Source organism: Aphelocoma coerulescens, chromosome 24 (assembly GCF_041296385.1).
Source record: "Aphelocoma coerulescens isolate FSJ_1873_10779 chromosome 24, UR_Acoe_1.0, whole genome shotgun sequence".
In the NCBI taxonomy this organism is placed as follows: Eukaryota; Metazoa; Chordata; class Aves; order Passeriformes; family Corvidae; genus Aphelocoma; species Aphelocoma coerulescens.
The window spans coordinates 3,387,466-3,403,266 of record NC_091037.1 but is presented as its reverse complement, the minus strand read 5'-3'; the positions used below and the strand labels follow the sequence as shown (position 1 = coordinate 3,403,266).

At 51.6% G+C, this 15,801-nt stretch overlaps 2 protein-coding genes and 3 non-coding genes across 5 annotated transcripts in view; all 5 read left to right on the top strand.

Annotated features, from left to right (window-relative positions):
• CLMP (CXADR like membrane protein) overlaps nucleotides 1-4,036 on the top strand; it is a 42,155-nt gene extending 38,119 nt beyond the window's left edge. The window contains exon 7 of the mRNA XM_068994791.1: nucleotides 691-4,036. Within this exon, the coding sequence (XP_068850892.1) occupies nucleotides 691-985 (295 nt within the window). The 3' untranslated portion in view covers nucleotides 986-4,036. The remainder of the gene's footprint in view (nucleotides 1-690) is intronic.
• A 3,218-nt stretch (nucleotides 4,037-7,254) lies between these two features.
• On the top strand, nucleotides 7,255-12,505 carry HSPA8 (heat shock protein family A (Hsp70) member 8). Its single transcript, XM_068994540.1, has 9 exons — nucleotides 7,255-7,356; nucleotides 8,332-8,541; nucleotides 8,993-9,198; nucleotides 9,285-9,437; nucleotides 9,531-10,086; nucleotides 10,365-10,567; nucleotides 10,853-11,051; nucleotides 11,331-11,563; nucleotides 12,015-12,505. The coding sequence occupies exons 2-9, from the start codon at nucleotides 8,337-8,339 to the stop codon at nucleotides 12,198-12,200; spliced, it is 1,941 nt and encodes a 646-aa protein (XP_068850641.1). The 5' UTR covers nucleotides 7,255-7,356; nucleotides 8,332-8,336; the 3' UTR covers nucleotides 12,201-12,505.
• Nucleotides 10,198-10,294, top strand: LOC138098413 (small nucleolar RNA SNORD14). The gene has a single exon (XR_011146620.1). It is a non-coding gene; the product is annotated as a small nucleolar RNA SNORD14 (small nucleolar RNA).
• Nucleotides 10,681-10,777, top strand: LOC138098414 (small nucleolar RNA SNORD14). Its single transcript, XR_011146621.1, has one exon. It is a non-coding gene; the product is annotated as a small nucleolar RNA SNORD14 (small nucleolar RNA).
• On the top strand, nucleotides 11,644-11,740 carry LOC138098412 (small nucleolar RNA SNORD14). The gene has a single exon (XR_011146619.1). It is a non-coding gene; the product is annotated as a small nucleolar RNA SNORD14 (small nucleolar RNA).
• Nucleotides 12,506-15,801: the final 3,296 nt, after the last annotated feature.

Below are 15,801 nucleotides of genomic sequence, written 5' to 3'. Positions count from 1 at the left end.
CTCCCCTAAGCAGAGCTTGGGCTCCAGCCAACCCGGCCTAAACTCCTCAGGAAGGAAGGCGCTGGAAAGATTTATTTCCAGGAATGAGTTTGAGGCTGCTGCCGCCCTCGAAGAAACAAAACCCTTGATCCATCTTTGTGTCTATTTGCCGCCTGGCCTCGTGTGACATCTCTGCGCCATCAGGCACCTCCGTAATCCCTTCAGCTGCTGATTGCACAAAGGCAGTCTCTGCTGATTTCTTCCCCTTTTCCCGTCTGCTTTGCTTTCTCATCTTGCCTTTTCAGTTTGAGCCTCACCCTCTGGTATCACCCTTTCACGCCTGCCTGTTACCTCCTCCCCCTCCTCTCTCTCTCTGTCAGGACCCAGCTCTTGCGCTTCTTTCACTCCCCACAGGGGTGTTTTTAAGTGGAAGAACCAGTTTCAGGCAGTCTTGCCCAGGCCATTTGCCGTTCTGGTTGAGGATTACAGAGCAGACAGCTCTATCTGCGCTGTCTGCTCTGACACACAGAGCTGTTTGTGTTCATTCCAAACCCATTTACCAGCAGCTCTGCGGGGCAAAAGGGGGTTCAGCCCACCAAGTCCCACAGCACAGCGTTGGGGCAGTTTAAAGGCAGGCTATACCCCGGTGCTTTGCAGAGGGGTTCAGGGAGCGTTCCCGTTTGAGCCCTGTGTCTGTGTGTTCGCTTGCAGGGAGGATGCGGAGGCACCCAAAGCCCACCTCGTCAAGCCCAGCTCCTCCTCCTCCGGCTCCAGGAGCTCCCGCTCGGGTTCCTCGTCCACCAGGTCCACAGCCAACAGTGCCTCCCGCAGCCAGCGGACTTTGTCCACCGAAGCCACTCCCCACCTCACCCCTCCCCAGTACAGCCAGCGGCAGCTGGACAGGAAAGAGACGGAGCCAAAGAAAGTCGACTACAACAACCCGGTGAAGATGGGAGTGACGCCGGGGATGGTGCCTGCCCAGAGCCGGGCGTTCCAGACCGTGTGACTGCCCGGCGAGCGTCCCCTGTCCAGAACAAGCACCTCACACACACCACCAGCCACGTAGCCATCGTTAGGGTAGCTAGTTCTCTTCCTGGTCAGCTTAATCTTAATCACTTGGGATTATTTCACACCACGAGAAAGCCCTCCCACTCAGTTCTTTCTGAACGTCTTGCAGCACTGAGGTTCTGATACGGAATTTTCTTTTAGTGAAGAAAGATACGTTGGAGGGAAAAGGGAGCTTCTTTTTAAATTATCTTTTTTTTTTTTTTTTTTTTCTCTCTTGAAGATGGAACACTGAGCATCTAAAAACTACGACAGCAAAGCGCTGTACGAGTGAAAAGAAGCCAAACCTCAGGATTTTTTAAAAGGGATCAACAGAGACTTAAAGATGCATAATATTCCAGAGAGGTTTTGTGAGGAGGGAGAAGTCTCTTGGACTGGTTTTGGAGAAGTTTCTCAAAGATGTATTGTCTTAAGTGAAGATTTTGAGGCTGAGGGTGTCCAGCCTCAAAGGGAACTGACAGGTGCTTCACATTTTCTGCATTCAGTGAAATACTGGAGGCTGTAACTAAAGTGGAAATGAAAGGATCACTCCCAAAGAACAAGACATGCAGTATTAAGGTGTCTGAACTAAACTCTGTACTAAAAAGAAAGGACCTTTTCTGACAAGAAAACAGAGGTGCTTTAATTGCCAGAATAAACTTAACGATGCACCCAGAGATAGGGCCAGGAGCCTGACTCTGCTTCCGTGGGCAGCACTGCAGAGCCACGGGAGCCCCACCGGAGGGGTGCCCGTGGCTAATGAGCCTTAGGGAGAGGAGAACTGGGCACTGAATCCAGCAGGGAGGCAGGGCCCCAAACGGGAAGAGCCACCAATGTACCAAAAAGCCAGGATGGAGCATTTGGAAGAGCTCTTGGCTATTGCCAGGTGGAGAATTGGCCAGGTTTGGGGGGAGCTGTGCTGGAGAAGCCTTACGGAAAGTTCTTCCCAAGACTGAAGGAACAGCACTGCTGAGCTGACCCCCAGGGAAGGCTTGAAGGATTCCCTGACAGAGGAAAACACACCTGGGACAGGTAAACAAGCACAAAACACTGCTTCCATTAGGAAACCTTTGTGTGCGTTGTCCCACTCCTACACCAAATGCTGGGCCACGTGCTAGAGCTGAGGCTGAAACCTTTAGCAAGACTCTTTAAAAATTGCAGGAATTGTAAAAAATATTTTTTGTGAGCAACCAGGATAAGCATTTCCAAGGAATACGAAAGGATGGGAGGAATTTCCAAGGAATAGGAAAGGATGGGAGGTAGGGACAGATGCAGAGTTCTGTCGCTGATATTTTCCTCTGAAGGACTTGGCTCTGACCACTGCTGCACACAAGACACTGAGCTTGTAGGTTCTAGATTCCTGTATTCCTAGACTGGTGATTTTCTACTTAAAAAAATGAGGGTGTTTTGGGTTTTTTTCCCCATTTGAGGGAGGGAAGGGGTTTCTCCAATTTGTGGAAAGAGCCTACAGAAGATGGATGAGCACAGAAGAACCACAGATCTCTAATTCTTTCACTCTAGGACTGTCATTAATCTCCCTTTCTGCCTGAGACCCAGAATTCTAATTTCTTCACTTGAGATCTTTAACAACCTGATCAAAGCCAAGCCCTGCTTGGGCTACTTCCATATGGGAAATAGTTTTCAAACTCACCCTACACCATGTGACAACTCCTCTTCCTAGGAGCAGCCACCCATTTCCACCAGATGTACCAAAATTCCATTGCTTTCTCTACCCCAGATTTAACCCTTGGCACGACAAATTGCTGATGCCATGCAGGGAAAACAATCCCAAGTCAGTTTTAAACACGGGAGACCTGCTATGAGGTGTTTGACAAGCTGCTCCTCCCATGACAGCTCCTGGTGGTGGATACTCTGTCATCTCACCCTGGATGCTCCGGGAGCACACTCCTGGATCAGCTGTGTTTGAAGCAGCAGCTCTGTGTGTCTGTGATTCCCCTGCAGTTGCTCTTTCCCTGAGCCCTGAAGGCTCAGGCTCTGCAAAGCACTCCCAAGCCACTCCAGAGCTGGGAAAATCCCAAGAGCAGGAGTGGGATGGCTAAAGCAGCTTGTGGGTTCTTCTGTGGGTGCTCAATGTGCTTAACATTCCCTGTGCTGCACCTGAGGATCCTCACTCCTGCACAGAGACCCAGGAGTGCTTTTCCCGTGCATCCCTGAGCATCCAGGAGCTCCTCACCACAAACTGAGGGTGACAATTCCAACAGCTGAGCTGGCCACAGCCCGAGAGCCAAAGGCTCTGGGGTAGTTTTGAGTCACAGCCCAGACTGGTAATTAGCAGAGAGAGGCTCTGCAGCCTGGAGGGAGGAGAATTTGCCCTGGCAGGATTTCCTGGAGCGTTTGGGAATGGGCTGCAGGACACAGCAGCCCTGTCGTGCAGCAGAGAAGCCACTCCTTGTGCCGTGAGCTGTCCGATGGCATGGGCTGAGAGGTTTGGGAGCCTTGGGGAAGGTCAGTCAGAGGTGCAGTGGCTGAAGCCTGGTCTGGGGGATCAATCCTGGCTGCTCCAAGCCCTGTCTGGGTATCAGCTTGGAATTTCCAAGCCTTGTCCAGGTATCTGCTTCCAGCCCACACATCAGGGATTCACAGGGAAGGGGAAAGTTCATCATCCAAAGGGAACAGGAGAAAGGGATCATTCCAAAGGTGTTCTATTTTCCAAGCTCCAGATGACCAGGAGCTGCACAAGGGAAGCAAACGAGCCAAACCCTGTTTTGTAAAATAGTGTATTAAAGCTTTTACTGTCATATACCAGCTATTACTTGTGATTAAATGCCTACCATGTTATGTAGCTTTTTGTTTCTCAGCAGCTAAACTAAGCTTCCATCTCTGCTACCTGCTATGATTGGTGTACTTGTACTGTGTCTGAACAACTCAGAGGAAAGCAAATATTTATTATTGATTCCTTTGAATCAATGATTTCATAACTTTTTTTTTTTTTTGTTGGTTGGTTGTTTTATAAATAAAGGTGCTGCAGCTGAAGTGCTGCAGCTCAACTCAACTTGTACCATTTTCTGGGATGTGTTTCATGCTGTCAAGCTGAATCCAAAGGGGGGAAAAAAAAGGATGGAGTTAAAAATACCATTTTGAAGCTAAGGAGGCCTGTGTGCATATTTGCATGGGAAGCGTGGGGAGACTTTGCTTTTTCCTGGGTACTTTTCAGTCTAAATTAGGTGACATTTCACAAAAGATGCGAAACCCTGGGTGCATGGAAGTAAATGTTTTTGTCTTCCATGCGGCCATTTCACCTGGGATATTTTGGCTGAGGATGCAGGTGCTGGAAGCCAGGGTGGTGAATAAATAATGCCAGCACAACAACAACTGGTGGCTTCATCCTCGCCCTGCTGTAACCTTACTGCTGAACCAGCCCACGTGTTTGGCTTTCCTCATGAGCTCTGAGGTGAGGAGGAAACCTTGAGCTGTGTTCAGACAGTTCAGATCTCCTCTGCAGATAAACCTTTGGAGCCAGCTCACAGGAGTCTCCAGCCAGGGAGCTGTGGGTGGGATTTAGGGTAGCTAAAGGTGCTGGTGCTTGGTTTCTCTCAGCCTTCTTTCCCCCCAGGGTGTTTTGCAGAGATCTCCAGACATCAGCAATCCTCCTTACTGAAATCTGGGAGTAAAAATTGCAACATAATTAGGCAGTATTTAAAACAAAGCATGGTGACAACACAGTGGTCTCACAGGTGTGTCCTGTCTGTCCCTAATTCCAGAGCAAACGCTGTTCCTGCTCCCACTGGAGTCGATGGCATTAAAAACCCTGATCAGGTGATGCACATTTTGAGAGCAGTTGTGCAGTTGCAGACTTTTGTACAGGATCAGGAATTTGGGGTTATTTTTAACCGGGAGCAGTTTGTCCTGACACACTGAGAGGGGAGGAACCCCTCCGTGGGAAAGGGAAGGGATGGCCTTGGAAATGTGTGATTTTCAAACTTCAGCAGATGCAAGTGTTGTATAAATAAGCGCTGCTGCTGTGAGCAGGAGGAACGCCTTTGATAATCTCTCTTCTCCTCCCAATTCTGTTTTAAACACTTAAAGGAGAAGCAGTGCTGGATCCTTCATAAACTAAATTCACTCCCAAAAATAACGTTTCAATCCACAATTTAAAAAAACCCTCCACACTAAATACTTAAACCCGTCCAGCCTGCCAAGCCTTAATTTTTGTGATATACAGTAAATGAGCTCCTTTTGTCCAGTTTAACAGCCTCTAATTTCGGATGTAATGAGTCATTTGCAAACTGCCCTCCTCCCTGCACTGACTCACTGCAGTTTCAGGCTGCTTCCCCTTGCTCTCACAAAGTGTGCTTGCACATCTAAATGTCACTGTGGCATCCCAAGGTGCAGGTAGTGCTGTTCTTAGGCCCTCCTCAAAATTCTGCCCGTGGTTTAAAAAAAAAACAACCCCCAAAACCACCCCAAAGGCAATCCCCCGGCGAACAGCACGGCTCCCATGGTGGGTTCAGTGTGAGTTACACTGAGGAGCATCTCTGGAGTAAGCTGGGAGCAGAATACCACAGCAGCCTGGACCCTGGACAGGGTGGAGTGTGCTTTGTAGCATGGTTTGTATGGAGTGCCCTCATCTTGAGAGGCACAGTTGGTGCTCCATGACACAGAGCCCCTTCCCCTGTCCTGGCTTTAACCTTCTGCACCCAGATTCCAGCTCCAAACCACCACCCTGAAGTCCCTGCTCAGGTTCCGTGGCAGAGCAAGAACAGGAGCCACAAACTGGCTCGACACCGGTGGCTTCCCGTGGGCCCAGCACATCTGCCACTGGTGGTGCGGGACTGGTTTTGTGGTCTGGCAGCAGGTCACCAGCCAGGCCGGGGGACTGCGTCACGTCCCCTCTTTGAGGAGACCCAAAATTGCCGTGGAAAGCCACATTGACACCCTTGTCTCAGGATGTGGCTTGCACACAGCAAGTTATCACAGCCAAACATAAGGAAGAGGCTGAGGGATCTCTTCCTGTGTGTCTGTATTGGACTTTTAAGCATCAGCAGGAGCTTTTTTGTCCAAAGGCAACCTCGGAGCACCTGAAATGCCTTTTTGTGCATTTAAATGGGAGTTCCTTTGCCTGTTTTCCCACTGTGCCGTGTCCCAGAGCCTGGCTAGGACTCGGTGTTTGTGTTCCCTGCTCCAAATGAAACTCCCTGGCTTTTCCACTCCTGGCTTTATTCCGTGCAAACACTGGATGCACTGGATGCAGGTCGCAGCCCTGAGTGTGACCTCGGGCGATTCCCGACCTCTGCCCAGCTCCCCCCATCCCCAGGGACACCAAGCACCCACGGTTTTCCACCATTCCCCTTTCCACGGAAACAAATCCATGCTGGCAGCTGGATTATCCATGCAGCGAGCAGCAGCAGCAGCACGCCAAGGAGCAACACCCTGTCCTTGGCTTGGCTTGGAGCAGATGATGGATGGGAACATTTAGGATGGATCATAAAGCATGGAGCTGCTCAGATGGGTTTCGCTCTGTGGAAGAAATATTGCCAGTGTCCAAAACACCACAAACACGGCTTCCTGCGAGAGAAACAGGGCGCGGGGGCAAACCGGGGAATGTTCCTTTGCCTTGCAGAGGGGAACATGGAAGATGCTGACTATTGTACTCGGGAGATTTACTGAGCACACGCTGCGGGGAGCACAAGGGAAACGCCAGGCAATGGCTGCGAGCACGAGGAGGGGTAATGCCGCCACTCCTGAGGGGAAGAAAGGATCTCGGCGGGCACAGAGGGGCTGGGGAAGCACGGGGGGATCCCCGGATGCGCTGCCCAGGGCCGCCCCTCATGGCTCCGCCATCTTGCGCTCGCCTTCCCCCCGCTCTCCTTCCCCGCCGCCCTCTATGCAAATCACCCGCCAGTCCCGCGCGCCGATTGGCCCCTCCCGCCCCATTGCGAAATATGCAAACGAGCCCTCGGCGCGCCGCGCAGCGATTGGCTACCGCGCCCGCCCGGACCCCCGAACCCCGCCCACCGCCCGTGTCGTCACCGGAGGCGTGGCCTCTGATTGGCCGAGACTCGCGGAAAGCCGCGCCCGCCGCGGGTTTCGGGGGGGCGCGGGGAAAGCGCATGAAGGTTCGAGAACGCGGGGCCGGCCGGCGCGCAACGCCCCCTTCCGGCGCGCGTCACGCACGGCGCGGGCCAATCACTGCCGGGCGAGGGGGCGGGAGCAGCACGCTGATTGGTCAGAGCTGTGAGAGGGAGGCGTGGCCTTCTGGAAGGTTCTGGGTGGGTATAAAAGGGCGGCGCGGCGGGCGCGGGGCATTGATCGAGCCGGAGCCGAGCTGGGATCCTGTACTGTGGGTGAACGAGAGACCGGGCCGGACTGCGGGTAACGGGGCTGGGGGGGAGGGCGCGGGAAGGGTGTGCGGGGATGCAGCTGCCTTGGAATGGCGTAGGGAGGGTGCCGGAGGAAGCTCTGGGGCAGCCTGGGAAAGGCGGGGGGCACTCCTGGGTGGTTTTGTGTCCTCAGGGACGGTCCCGCTGCGAGGATAGGGAGGGAATGTTAAATACCGAGCCGTTTTTCGCTGCTCCGGTAGTTTTTTTTTAATCCCGGCTTTTGCACGTTTGTCTCCTAAATGTGATCTGCCGCGGGAGGTGGGGCGGAGCGGGGACTCGGTTCTCTTCCCCTGCCCCCCTTAGGTTCTGCTGGAACGGGGGAGGGGAAAAGAGAGGAGGGCTCGAGGAGACGCAGCGTCCATCTTGCCTCCCTGGTGGGCGGCCCGGGGCGGTGCCGGGGCATAGCGGGGGCTGCAGTGCCCGGCGGTGCGGAGGGAGGAAGCCGCGTGGGTGGAGAACGGCCGCGTGTGGGATGTGGGGAGGGGGGGGTTGGCTCGGAAGGGGGGGGGCTCGGTGTCGCACGGGGCTGGGGCTGTGCCAGCACACGCGGCCCCGCTCGGCGGGGACTCCATTTCCCGGCAGCCCCCGGGCACGCCCCGCAGCGCCGCTCACGCAGCGCGGGAGGCGCGGTGCACGCTGGGACTTGGAGTCCCGCGCAGCGCGGTGTGCGGGGGGGGACGCCAAGCGGCCGGAGCGGAGAATGCATCCGGTGCGAGCTGCTGGGGCCACGTGGGATAACGGGGCTGGAATTCCAGGGATCATCCGGAATTCCCGGAGCGGGTTAGGCAGAAAAGAGATCCAGTTAACAGCCCCTTGCAATGGGACACTTTCCACTAGACCGCGTTGCTCCCAGCTCCATTTAGCCTGCCCTCGAATAATTAAAGCCTGGGTTAGCTATAATTTCTCTATGCAAACTGTATCAGTTGTGCTTTTAACTAAATTATTATTTTCAATTTCTTTTTTTCAGACAAGATGTCGAAGGGACCAGCTGTCGGGATTGATCTTGGCACCACCTATTCCTGTGTTGGTGTGTTCCAGCATGGGAAGGTGGAGATCATTGCCAATGACCAGGGCAACCGCACCACGCCGAGCTACGTGGCCTTCACAGACACAGAGAGGCTCATCGGTGATGCTGCCAAGAACCAGGTGGCCATGAACCCAACCAACACAGTCTTTGGTAAGGCTGCAGTGTTGACACGCTTGCTAGTGATTAAGGAAATTTTTCTTGGTTGGAAGAATTAACAGCAAGTTTTAAGCTTTCTCACAGAAGTTAAAACATCCTAATTATTTCTAACCTGACTGTGATTGCATTATTGAAAGTTAAGATTTATTAGAGACGGGGAAAATGTTTGCCCTGTAGCCCTTTTTTCTGGGTGGTCAGTCTTGAATAGCCTTAATATGAGGTGTCTCAAGCTGGTTTATGGCACAGCACTTGCTGTATTTTAGAGGTGAGAGCCCTGAGTTTCTGCATATCAAAGAGATGAAACTTGGTGTCTGTTCCTGAGCCTTAACAAGGCAGTAATAATTCCAGGTTAAGGATGGTGGTTTAGAGTTTTCTGCCTTCATAGTAAGAATTCCATGTTTTTAATTGTGAGTAAACACTGACACGGTCAAATTGTCTTTTCCAGATGCAAAACGGTTGATTGGGCGCAGATTTGATGACTCTGTGGTGCAATCTGACATGAAGCACTGGCCCTTCACTGTGGTGAACGATGCTGGCAGACCTAAGGTCCAGGTTGAGTACAAAGGCGAGACAAAGAGTTTCTACCCAGAAGAAATCTCTTCCATGGTTTTAACGAAAATGAAGGAAATTGCAGAAGCATATCTTGGAAAGGTGAGTGTAGGACTACACTGAAGTGTGAGCAGTGATTCTCTCTGAGCTTTTAGCACCCATAACTGATCTGTTTGCTCTGTTTGCAGACTGTTACCAATGCAGTAGTGACTGTCCCAGCCTATTTCAACGACTCCCAGCGCCAGGCTACAAAAGATGCTGGAACCATTGCAGGGCTCAATGTCCTGCGAATCATCAACGAGCCCACAGCAGCTGCCATTGCCTATGGGCTGGACAAGAAGGTATGGAGGGATCACTGTGTTTGGCCAGTGACTAAACTGCTAAAAGTAGTAGTAGAAGGTGAGTTGAGTAATGAAAACCGATGTTTTCTTCAGGTTGGTGCTGAAAGGAACGTCCTCATCTTCGACCTGGGTGGCGGCACCTTTGATGTGTCCATCCTGACCATCGAAGATGGCATCTTCGAGGTGAAATCCACAGCAGGGGACACCCACCTGGGCGGGGAGGACTTCGACAACCGCATGGTGAACCACTTCATCGCCGAGTTCAAGCGCAAGCACAAGAAGGACATCAGCGAGAACAAGCGCGCCGTGCGCCGCCTGCGCACCGCCTGCGAGCGCGCCAAGCGCACCCTGTCCTCCTCCACCCAGGCCAGCATCGAGATCGACTCCCTCTACGAGGGCATCGACTTCTACACCTCCATCACCAGGGCTCGCTTCGAGGAGCTCAACGCTGACCTGTTCCGCGGCACCCTGGACCCCGTGGAGAAGGCGCTGAGGGACGCCAAGCTGGACAAGTCGCAGATCCACGACATCGTGCTGGTGGGTGGCTCCACACGCATCCCAAAGATCCAGAAACTGCTGCAGGACTTCTTCAACGGCAAAGAGCTCAACAAGAGCATCAATCCTGATGAGGCTGTGGCTTATGGGGCAGGTAATTAAGCACTCACGCTCTGCAGCTCGTAGTGGTGCAAACTGGTGTAGGCGCTGGGTTTTCCTCCTGAATCACTAAAGCTTTCCAAAGCTGTAGGAATTTCTCTGGGACTTGCAATGATGAATCAGATTCCAAAGCCATTCGTAGTTTCCACCAGAAGTCGAAAGACTTGTGATGGTCCAAGTACCTTCCTTGGATGTCTGAGCGAGCCATGTGCATCCTCACAGTTTGGTAGAGTGTTTGCTGCAGGGTTTTTAATGCTCTGTCTCTCCCCCCAGCTGTGCAGGCTGCTATCCTGTCTGGAGACAAGTCTGAGAACGTGCAGGACCTGCTGCTGCTCGATGTCACTCCCCTGTCCCTGGGTATTGAGACAGCTGGAGGGGTCATGACAGTCCTGATCAAGCGCAACACCACCATCCCCACCAAGCAGACCCAGACCTTCACAACTTACTCTGACAACCAGCCTGGGGTGCTGATCCAGGTAAGCAGAGAGCTCTGGGGGAGTCACAAGACACTGTCAGTGCTGTCACTGGTTGGTGCTTAAAGGAACTGTTAGGCCAAGGTGTTAAATTCCTGCAGTTAGTGAGTTCCTGGTTGCTGTGATGAAAGTGATTCCAAAGCCATTCGTAGTTTCCACCAGAAGTCGAAAGACTGGTGTTGGTCCAAGTACCTTCCTTGGATGTCTGAGCGACCTCATCCCTTCAGGATAATAAATAATTAAGTCATTATGGCGTTAATGATGTAATTTGATGGTTTCTCTCTGTAGGTGTATGAAGGAGAACGTGCTATGACTAAGGACAACAACTTGCTGGGCAAGTTTGAGCTGACTGGCATTCCCCCTGCTCCCAGAGGGGTCCCTCAGATCGAAGTCACCTTCGATATCGATGCCAATGGCATCCTGAATGTGTCTGCTGTGGATAAGAGCACTGGCAAGGAGAACAAGATCACCATCACAAATGACAAGGGTAAGGATCCACTGTCCTGAGGGTGGGCACTGGATAGGGCTTAAAAATGGCCTCCTCAAGCTGTGCCTTCTGTTGTAATCTGAATTTGGCTGTCATTGGCATTTTCACATGGATTTGTGTCTGTGGGCGTTGATTTTTAATGCAGTAATTAATGAATTCCTAGGAAGGCACATTCTGGGCCTCCTCTGTCCCTCCAAAGCCTGAGGTGTAATTTTGGGGGATTTGTGATCCTTCCCTAAAAAGGACTGGGTCCAAACTCAAGACTTGTGTTCTCTGCAGGCCGACTGAGCAAGGAGGACATTGAGAGGATGGTGCAGGAGGCAGAGAAGTACAAGGCAGAGGATGAGAAGCAGCGGGATAAGGTGTCCTCCAAGAACTCCCTGGAGTCCTACGCCTTCAACATGAAAGCCACTGTGGAAGATGAGAAGCTCCAGGGCAAGATCTCTGATGAGGACAAGCAGAAAATCCTGGACAAATGCAATGAGATCATCAACTGGCTGGACAAGAACCAGGTATGTTGGATTCAGTGTTTAGTTCCCAGGTTCTGGCTGAGCTACAAGGAAAGGTCAGGATGGAGGAGAACTCGCCCTGGTTGCTGTGATGAAAGAGATTCCAAAGCCATTCGTAGTTTCCACCAGAAGTCGAAAGACTGGTGTTGGTCCAAGTACCTTCCTTGGATGTCTGAGCGACCACAGCTTGGGAGCACAAACAGTTTAGTTTCCACTCCCTCCTTCTCCTGGCTGGCTTTCTTCCCAGGAATGTGTTAGAGAAGGTCCTTGTTGCTCCAGAAGTAGTGGGAGATGCTAAACCAAGCAGAAATGCTCTTTGTCTAATGCAAGTCTGGCTTGGTGGGGCTAAACCAGCCCAGATCTTGGAACGTGTAACCCAGGGGAGTGCTGGTTCTCTGCTGGGCTGTGTCCACCAGGGCCAGCAGCAGCACCTGAGCTCTTTGTTCTCTTGCAGACGGCCGAGAAGGAGGAGTTTGAGCACCAGCAGAAGGAGCTGGAGAAGGTTTGCAACCCCATCATCACCAAGCTGTACCAGAGCGCAGGAGGGATGCCCGGTGGGATGCCCGGAGGATTCCCTGGGGGTGGAGCTCCTCCATCTGGGGGAGCCTCCTCTGGCCCAACCATCGAGGAGGTGGACTAAGGACACTGGGAAATGCATTCCACTAGCAGTTAGTGTTGGAGGAGACCCCTGGGGGTTGGAGTGAAGGACCCAAACCTGTAGGCACATCTGGGTTTATCTTGCCAGATTAAGAACTCCATAACTGAGCTGCTGTAAAGAGAAAAAAAAAAAAAAAGGAATTAAAATGAAACAAAACATTTTCTGGGCATTTTAAATACTTGAAAATGTGCACAGGTGGGAGATGATACCATTGCACTTTACAGTACTGTAAATGAGTGGAAATGCAATTCATGTCCTAAAGAATAAAAACTATTTAATGGGCATCACACTGTCTCTGGTTTCACTTGTTTGTGGAAATAAAGGGAAAACAACCTCAATCCAGGTAACTGCTGCTTCTCTGAGCATGACCCAGGTGGGCACTGCAGTGGGAAAAGAGGTTTGGAACCAGGTGCTGCTTGAGCTTTTAGGGTCTGGATGGATTTTGGGAGAACTCAACTGCTTGGTCCTGACCTGTGGCAGGAAATCCTGGACTTACTAGGTTGGAAAAGACCTTTGATCTCATCAAGTCCAACTTAAATCTTCCAGGTGTAAAATCCTGGATAATTAACTTGGTCTTGAGGGAATTTTTAGCTGAAGTATCTGACCTTGCAGGAAAGGTCTGTGGTGACTGGATTTGGAGAATTTGCTGGCTGGGGGGGAGGTGGCTCTGGGTGGCCTTTCCAGCAGTAATGGGTGATGATGGCACAGAGCATTTTCTGAATCCACTGGTATCTGTATAAATGTGTATTTCTGTAGTACCAGTGGAGCAACAGTTCATTGAATTGCAGCTACAGTCTGTCAAAATTCCTAGAGCAGTGCCAGGTGCAAGGAGCTTGGGACAGATGATCCAGGAAGTGTTTCATGTTCAAGACACTACCAAGTGTTTCCCCTGAGCCATTCCCATGAATTCTTCCCCAGGATCCCAGCAGAAATCCTTCCCTCCATCAGGGCAAACCCTGATCCCTCAATTTCCAAATGCCTTCCCGTTTCTAGAGCTGTGTGTGGTACCTGAGCCCTCTGTGGGTTGACATAAAGTGAATTAATTGGGTAAAATGAAAACTAAAAAGCAATCATGGAATTCTTCCTGCACTTCCCTAGGAAAGCTAGGCTCCATCTCCCTTCTCCTTCCCCAGCTCCATATGCTGACCACGACCCCCCACCATGGTCTGGGATGGCCCTGGGCTGAGTTGGGGTCAAAAACATCGCTGAGTGCTCATCCCTGTCCTATCCCAAACCCCTGGACAAACCTCTGTGCAGAAATTCACCTGTCCCAGCCCAACCCAGGTGCCCTGGGCTTAGGCCAGCCTAGCAGGGCTGTCCCTCAGTGTCCCCATGCTGCCTGTGCATTGCCAGCTATTAGAATTCAATTAGGGGATCACCAAAACATTCGTTAATCCCACTAAACAGAGGGAAAGTAGCAGGGTTTAAATGTATTTTGGTTTGGGGACCCTGCTGGCACTGCTGGTGCTGGGCCACCAGATAGCAGCACCTGACCAGGGAATGGCAGAGAGGCCCCATTTTTGGTTGCAAAAGAAAAGGAGAAGGAGCTTTTGCAGTTTCTTGAAGAAAAGCAGTTGATGGGGTAGAACAGTTTGTGTTTGGTGAATAAACCCGGGTTTATAAATAATCTGCAGTGGCCTTGAGCACAATTAACCAAGCTGTGCTCCTTTTTCCTACCTTGGAGAAGAGGCAACTCCTTAACCCCCAGTAAGTTCAAAGGTGCTGTTAACTCTTCCAGTCAGACCTTAAAAACTGATTCAGATTAAAAAAGAAAAAAGAATAAAAACCCCTCAGGGAAGGTGAGAACTGGGTGTAAGGAAAGGCACAGATGGGAGCTGTGGTTGGAAATTTTCATTTTAGGAGGGATTTAAAGGCAAAAGACAGCTGAGGCACGAGTGCAGCAGCCACTGCTGAGCCTCAGTGCCTCTCTCCTGTCCCTGCTCAAGTCCCTGTCTTTCCATCACCCGGTTGCCTCCAGGATTTTTTGTTCCAGCTGAAAGCCAGGAGAATTTGCTGCAGGAGCAGTCAATGCCCAGGTCCTGGGGCATGGGAAAAGCCAGGATTTATGGATTTGTGCCTTTGAGCCAAGCCAGCAGTGAATCGAGGCTTTTCCTGCTGGCCAGGGCTGTCCAGAGCCTTTGGAGTGTCTGAGAAGTGGGGTTGGGATCTGAGGGATGACACAACCTGTGGAGAGCGGTGTGCTTGTGATGGGCTGGTTTATGAGCCACAGCAGAAAGGAACTGAAATGAAGCATTTTTCTGGGCACATCCACACACGTTTCATGTGTCTTGGGGGATTATCCAGCATTTTAAAGCACCAACAGGGCACCTAAGCCCGGCACCTGGGAGCAAGGTGTGGATTTATTCACACCCCTGCCTTTACTCAGCACACACAGGCACTCAGCACCCTCCTCTTCCTCTTCCTCCCTGCTCTTCTTCCACTCTCCCTCATCATCATCATCATCATCCCTTTCCTGCTGATCTTCCACCAATGCCTACCTCTCTTCCTGGGACTGATTTTCCCCTGGGCAGCAGGACTTATTTCAGTCATCAAATCTCCCTGCAATCTTTACACATGAAATATTTAGCCCGGCCCCAGCAAAGCACACAGAGTGTTAACGTGTCACAAGCTGCCTGCAGACAGCGTTAGGCTGTAATTTGAAAGTGAGTGAAGTGATAATGCCACGCTCCCTGCTTTTGTGAGCCTGCATTAATGCAGCTTCTGCCAGCACCAGGCATCGACAGCGCATCGACTGCCACTAATAGTGCGAGGGAGGGTGGCAAAATTGGGGCTGATGCAGGAAATAAAGGGTATTGACCAGCCCACTGCAGTGCCACAGCGGCCTTTAATCTATTACTGCCCTTGATGGGGGTGTTTTAATGCAACTTTAGTGTCAATCACATTTATAGTCCCCACTCTGCCTGCTGGGGAGCGCTGGGAGGGAGGCAGAACTTGGGTCAGGCTGTTGCTCAGAGCTCATAGGTATTGATCGTGGCCAGGCTCTGGAGTCGGGGTTATAATTATTTCATTAAACCGTTTAATGGTTATCAAATATGAACCCCTCTCCTGTTCCATTTAGGAATTGTTGCAATTGCTCTTCCATGTCAGGCTTCTTTTGCTTAAATTGGCTGCTGCTCCCAAGTGCTTGCTGTGTCCCTCCCTGTGGATCGATCCCAGGAGAGCCCCTCTCATGTGGCACAGGGATTTGGGGTTGTATCTGAGTGATCCTGCATTAAAATTCATCCCAAATAAGAACAGGATGTCCTGGTCCCCCCTCTCTGAGCTGTTTTTACATGGTGGGGTCACGATGGAGGAGATGCTGTGTCTCTTTCCTTACACCAGGCCCTGCAGGAATGGAGTGGAGCTGTGCCAGGGGAGGGTTAGGCTGGATTTTAGGGAAAGGTTCTTCCCCCAGAGGCTGCTGGGTACTGCCCAGGCTCCCCAGGGAATGGGCACAGGCCCGAGGCTGCCAGAGCTCCAGGAGTGTTTGGACACTGTGGGGTTGTTGGGGTGTCTGTGCAGGGCCTGGGGTTGGACTCAATGATCCCTGTGGGTCCCTTCCATCTCAGGATATTTTGTGATT